Raw genomic sequence first — 6763 nt, 5'->3', positions numbered from 1 at the left:
TAATAAATGTGTGTGGCCATATAAGGTTTCTCACATCTGAGGACGTTAGCTGTTAGGAACAATTTAAACATGTTAAAAAAGATAAGTTAGGCATTAAATGATTTATATATTTGTTTTAGACTCATTATAATCTGTTATGTGGATTTGGATCGATTTGGATGCATGACTTCAGAACAATGGTAACAGTTTTCTGTTTTGTTTTTCTTACATTGATTAAGATGTTTCAGCAAGGGAAAATAACTGGCTACTAAACAAAAATAAAGCCGAGTCAAACAAATATCAATGCAACTGGAGTATGTGTTTTATTAATGTGTGTTTTTCTTATATGTAATCTGAAAATTCCTAAATTTGTTTTACACTTTTATGTGCCACAGTCATATGATATCATATTCTCTTTCCTGAATAAAAAAACCTTTCAGTACAAAACTATGACGTCAGTGAAAAAGATAGGCTACATCAAGAGAGAGCTTAAAGGAATTTAAAGTCTTAATAATTTGGTCTACAGAATAAAAAATGCGAATAGGAAACTGATTAAGTTATACAGTACGATTCTAGTTTTAAGTTTACAGTCTATAGTTTTAAGTGACCTAATCCCTTCCCACAGTTTCCTCCTGCGGCCACCAGGGGGCGGCAACAGTTCATCTTTGTCTTTTGGTGACGTAAGAAAAGCGCGACGCTGTCAGGTCGAGCTACACTCTTTTTGCACATGCATATGCGACCTCTAAAACTATAAACCAACAGATTTTGCTTTGGGTTTATGTATGCTGAACAGATGACAATGCTTCTTTTGAGGAGAGCTGCGCACCTGCGGACAAACCTCCGCAGGTCATTTTCTGTCTCACGGACTCACCTGAACGAGAGAAAAGTAAGTTAGCTGATGTCAGCCTGTGAAACACGAGCTTACCTGTCAAAGAGTTACATCAGACACTCACACAATTCTCAACACCTGTGTGTGTGTGTGTGTGTGTGTGTGTGTGTGTGTGTGTGTGTGTGTGTGTGTGTGTGTGTGTGTGTGTGTGTGTGTGTGTGTGTGTGTGTGTGTGTGTGTGTGTGTGTGTGTGTGTGTTGTGGTGTGTTTGTGTTGTGGTGTGTGTGTGTTTGTGTTGTGTGTGTGTGTGTGTGTGTGCGCGTGCGTTGTGTGTGTGTTTGTGTTGTGTGTGTGTTGTTGTGTTGTGTGTGTGTTGTTGTGTTGTTGTGTGTGTGTGTGTGTGTTGTTGTGTGTGTGTGTGTGTGTGTTGTTGTGTGTGTGTGTGTGTGTGTTGTTGTGTGTGTGTGTTGTGTGTGTGTTGTTGTGTGTGTGTGTGTGTTTGTGTTGTGGTGTGTTTGTGTTGTGGTGTGTGTGTGTTTGTGTTGTGTGTTGTGTGTGTGTGTGTGTGTGTGTTGTTGTGTGTGTGTGTTGTTGTGTGTGTTGTTGTGTGTGTGTGTGGTGTGTGGTGTGTGGTGTGTGGTGTGTGTGTGTGTGTGTGGTGTGTGGTGTGTGTGCAGGGTCTGGTGCTGGGAGTGTTTGAAAAAGATGGAGAAGGGGGAAGTCTACATCTGACAGAGGCAGCAGCTGGTTTTGACCAAAGTCTCTCTGGGAAACTTTCTGAACTGCTGGAAATGTGAGTTTGTAATTTCTGTGAGGTGTCAGCATGTGGTTTACTCTACCACATATACTAATAATATAAAACAGATAGTTAGAAACTGCTTGCTTAAAGTGACACAACAGTGTTGCAGGGAATCAAACCTTATAAGGTCAGATTTCCCTTTCCATTAGATGAAGAGGTTTGTTTACTTTAAATTGCTCTATATAAACGTAGTGGTAATTGACCAGTAAATCACCCAAACAAAAATATTAACCCCTCGCTTTATCATATTATTTCTAACTTAATGTCTAGAAATGCTTTGTCATAATGGATTGCAGTTATATGAACAACTTAGGGCCTGATTACAGTTATTTAAATTCTATTGTCACTGCATGTACTGTCATATAAAAATAACCCATCCTTATGGATATTGTGAACATTGGGATAACACACAATCAGAGTAAGATAAACTGCTGTTCATTTCATTCACATTGTTTTTTTTAGAAGAAGAAAAAAAAAGATTTTGGCACGACATTGCGTATTTGAGCTGCACTGGATGTCTGCCTTACTTGTTGCTTCGTTGGTTATTTAACAGACTTTTGTTTTGTTCTCTCCAGCTCTGGACCAACTCTCAAAAAAGGCAAAAGCAGAGTATTTTATGGAATTCACAAGGTACTAGGAGTGACATTCAACTCAGAAAAGTCTCTTTTCAAAATCAGAGAAAGTAAAACCTTCTGTCTTTTTCAGGACTTTCCCTGTGTGGCAGTAGTTGGGCTAGGCAAGAACAATGCAGGTGTGTGTGGGGCAGAGAACTGGGATACTAGCAAGGAGAATATCAGACATGCAGTTTCAGGTAAGTCACATGACTCGTCTCTTTGTGGTGCTGACTACGTGGTGGAGCATCGTGGTGGAGTGATTACCTGGCTGATGTCTGTGTGGGTATTGTTTTTTTCTAAGCTGGATGCCGGGTACTTCAGGACCTGGAGGTGAACCATGTGGAGGTAGATGCCTGCGGTGATGCCCAGTCTGCAGCAGAAGGAGCTGCTCTGGGTTTGTTTCAGTATGACCAACTCAAATCAAAGAAGACGACCAAAGTGACCACGCAGCTTCATGGAAGGTAGACTAACGGATGAGTGAGAAGATATTTCGCTCATGGGTTAAAAAAACAAAGATGAGCAACAACATGCGACCTACGTTGAAATGACACTGTTTATGTGAATTTGTTTACAGTGCTGACTCTGCAAGTTGGGGGAAAGGAGTCATATATGCAGAAGGACAGAACCTAGCAAGGCTGCTCATGGAGGCTCCAGCCAATCACATCACTCCTACGGCCTTTGCCAACATCATCGAAGAGAAACTTGCGCCACATGCCGAACGAGTAACAATTAATAAAAGGTTTGTGCTTTATTCATCAGCAATGTCTATATGTACAAAGGCAGGAGTGTGTGCACTGTGCAAAGTCCTTTCATTTATCTATTTTATAACCTTTCAGTAGAAAGTGCAATGAAGACCAGACATATTTAAAAAAAATGCTAGAAAAGATGCTACAACCAAATAGTGTGTGAACACTTTTTTTTTTGCCTGGTAAAAGGATAAATATGGAACTCTGCATCCTATTTTTTCGGGGGGTTAAAAAATGACTGTTGTTCAACAATTGCTAAATTTGCATCTAATTTACCGTTGAAAAGCTAAGTTGAAAGCTATTAGCATTTATCAGGTAAGACCATTTTGAAATGACATTAGAGGTAAGAGGTAATGGATAGGGCTATTGACAGATAATCAGATTCTATTTTAATAATCAATTGAAGTTCCCTTTCAAGAAAAAATGTCAAACACCCCTACATTTGAAGACTAACACGTGACATTCTGTCCTGACAATGTTTACTGTTTGAATAAAGGAGACCCAGTGATTAAAAAAGAGGAATTGTTGGGTAATATCAAGATGTAATTTGATAAAGACATATTTATAAATATAATATCCGTACTTCATGTCCTTAGGAAAACCTTTTTCTCTCCCTCAAAATGAACAGATGATAAACTTAAACATATTTGACTTTCTCTTTTTAGCAGCTAGCTCAACATAATCCTATGCTTGTAATAAGGATAAATCTGATGACTGATTATTTGGCAATATGAAGAGGAAATGAGGGGAAAGAGAAATTGTGTGTCTAAATCATTTTTATGTGTGTGTGTAGATCACAGAGTTGGATACAGGAGCAACAGATGGGAGCTTTTCTCAGCGTGTCTAAAGGCTCAGTGGAGCCCCCTGTCTTTCTGGAGCTGCATTACAACGGTTCGCCTGACAGCAAGCAGGCCCCACTGCTCTTAGTAGGAAAGGGCATCACCTTTGACAGGTAAATCAAAGAACACACTCCAGCTATTACTGCTGTAAAAAGTTGACAACACTTGGTTCTTGTTTCTCCATTCACCTGATCCCTCTGTGTGTTTGTAGTGGTGGTATTTCTCTGAAGCCGTCTGCTTCTATGGATGCAATGAGAGCTGACATGGGCGGAGCTGCCACTGTGTGTGCGTCTATCGTCACAGCAGCAGCTCTCAAATTGCCGGTCAACATTATCGGTGGGCCTTTTGACATTTAGGATTCTCCAGCTTTAACTTATTTTTTTTCCCATCAAAGATGTTAAATTACAGTGTGTTATGTCCATGCAGATCCCTGTGGTCTTTTTTAAAATAACTTATAACTCTTAATGGACAGACCTATTTGTATCCCTCCATTGAAAACAAATCTTTTAGCCTGTCTTGTGTCTGCTTGTCACCATGATCTAGGTCTGGCTCCGTTGTGTGAGAACATGCCAAGTGGAAACGCTACTAAACCAGGGGATGTTATCATAGCCAAAAATGGGAAAACAATCCAGGTTGGTGGACGTGTGATTTAAAAAAAAAAAAAAAAAGTTCAAGTTTTAAATATATATCACCTGAGTGTGACAGGTGTGTTTGTCCAGGTGAACAGTCTTTGTTGTTGTTGTGTACAGGTTGATAATACAGACGCGGAGGGCAGACTCGTTCTCGCTGATGCACTGTGTTACGGACACACCTTCAACCCCAGAGCCATTGTCAATGTGGCCACACTCACAGGTTGGATTTTATAACAACGGTTAATCAACTTAGATATGTGAAGCAGTTACTGTGACATGGATTAATGAAGACATTTTCTAATTAAATCAGTAAAAATGTTAATATTTTTCTGTCCTTAAGGTGCGATGGATGTAGCTCTCGGCTCAGCAGCGACTGGAGTGTTTACAAACTCTGACTGGCTCTGGGAGAAGCTGCAAAAGGTAACGTGTGTGTGCACAGTAAAAATACTTACAGCATCTCTGTCCCAGCTCCTCTTTTGACTGATGATGATTGTGTGTGTGTGTAGGCCAGTGTTGTGACAGGTGACAGGGTATGGAGGATGCCTCTCTTCCAGCACTACACCAGACAGGTAACTGACTGCCAGCTGGCCGACCTCAACAACGTCGGGAAGTACAGCCGGTATGTATCTCACTTCACTCTGAGTGACTGAAGCTAATGATTCAGACAGCAGAGCAGAGCCCGGAGAGCTGGTTTAATATGAATCTGAAAGTGTTGTCAGAGCTACAAGCCCTTCAGGCCAGACCTGCAGAATGACATGCTTTTGTGTAGTATTGCTCTCACTGTGTTTCTGTATTTGTAATATTCCTCTTTTGTAATGTTTGTTTTAGAGCCACTTATTTCTTGGAGCCACTTTGTCACCTTGATTTTGAGGAGCGCTTTTCAGATTAGAGCTGTCTTATTGTGAACTCCATACATGAACAAGTGTTAATATAGTCATTATTTAAGACATAAAAACATGAAGGATACTGAAAAATCACCCTGATATTTTGTTGTACTTGAAATTTTAAATGAAGAGTGAGAAAATGTAAACATGTTAAACACAAAATGTTTTGTTTTATCAAAACTTTATATTTAATGGTTACCTGCAGAACTTACTTTGCTTTTAATGTATTATAATTTATCATATGTTAAATGTAACTAACATAAGTGATGCATTGCTGGCAATTATCACTTTAATCAAAATACATTTATCTGCGACTGACAAATCAATCCTTATTCTGGGTTCAATGAATAACAGTGAAAAAGAGCTGCATTTGAAGAACAGGGCTCAGGTACTGTATACAGTCATTGCTTCATTTATCTGACTCTTACTGTTGTATCTGTCTATTATCTTTGCAGCTCAGGGGGTGCGTGCACAGCAGCTGCTTTCCTGAGAGAGTTTGTCACAGCTCCTCACTGGGCTCATCTTGACATTGCTGGAGTGATGTCTAACCAAGATGAAGTTCCCTACCTGAGGAAAGGCATGTCTGGAAGACCGACGCGTACACTGGTGGAGTTTTCCTCCGGACTGGCCCACAGCGGCTGAGAGACTGGCAAAAAAAAAAAAATCCAAAACACATAAAAGACTCTCTGACTGTGAGCTTCTTTTCTGGCAGTGATCGTTCAAACATGGTCAAGTTTTGATATCATTGCGCAATAAATTATTGTCACCATGGAAGAGTTCTGAAAATGTTGGAAACGATTAACAGCTGTGTTCTAAAGACCAGTCTGACAATTAATGCACCAGTGAAATACAACAAATACAAGTTCAGTTGTTCCCTGTTGTCACTGAGGTTCTGTAGTAACTACATAATTTATATGCTGTTTGAATAAACTCTGTATTATTTTAATTATGCATCTGACTCGTGTTTTCTCTGTTGCTTTGTTCCCAATGTGAAATGAGCATACACTCCGGCTAAAGGTGAATAGAAGTCATAACAGCATCAGCTCTTCTGAGAAGGCTTACCTCCACGTTTTGGAACCTAGCTGAAGGGATTTGCTCCCTCTCAGCCACGAGAGCATTAGTGGCATTGATGTTAGGAAATAGGACATGCCTATAGTGGCTGGTGTTAATCACAAATGACAATCATGTTTTTTCCACACTAAAACCCTGGAAACTATTTTTGAACTCTATTGGGCGAGGTCTTCCCTCTATTACTACAAAAAAACATAAAGTTGAAGGTACTTCACAAGAAGTTCAGAAAAAACAGAGGAGCCAGATAAAGTCAAATCTGTCAGAAAGCTAAATATCTTATTACTAAGTTGTTGTGCGTTCTGTAAATAAATTATTTTGAAAATCAAAGTCAAATCTTGAAAACCCCAAATAGAAAAAAAAAAAGTCAATC

The 6763-nt window shown here is 39.7% G+C and overlaps 1 protein-coding gene across 1 annotated transcript; it reads left to right on the top strand.

Annotated features, from left to right (window-relative positions):
* Nucleotides 1-668: 668 nt before the first annotated feature.
* lap3 (leucine aminopeptidase 3) lies at nt 669-6273 on the top strand. Its single transcript, XM_020647179.3, has 13 exons — nt 669-865; nt 1486-1601; nt 2183-2237; nt 2313-2418; nt 2523-2682; nt 2796-2960; nt 3761-3919; nt 4018-4142; nt 4350-4438; nt 4556-4658; nt 4779-4858; nt 4945-5057; nt 5778-6273. Exons 1-13 carry the CDS (start codon nt 758-760, stop codon nt 5962-5964), a joined length of 1566 nt encoding a protein of 521 aa, XP_020502835.2. The 5' UTR covers nt 669-757; the 3' UTR covers nt 5965-6273.
* The last annotated feature ends 490 nt before the right edge of the window (nt 6274-6763 follow it).

This window comes from Labrus bergylta, chromosome 1 (assembly GCF_963930695.1).
Source record: "Labrus bergylta chromosome 1, fLabBer1.1, whole genome shotgun sequence".
NCBI lineage: Eukaryota > Metazoa > Chordata > Actinopteri > Labriformes > Labridae > Labrus > Labrus bergylta.
This window is presented reverse-complemented; position numbering and strand designations above follow the sequence as displayed.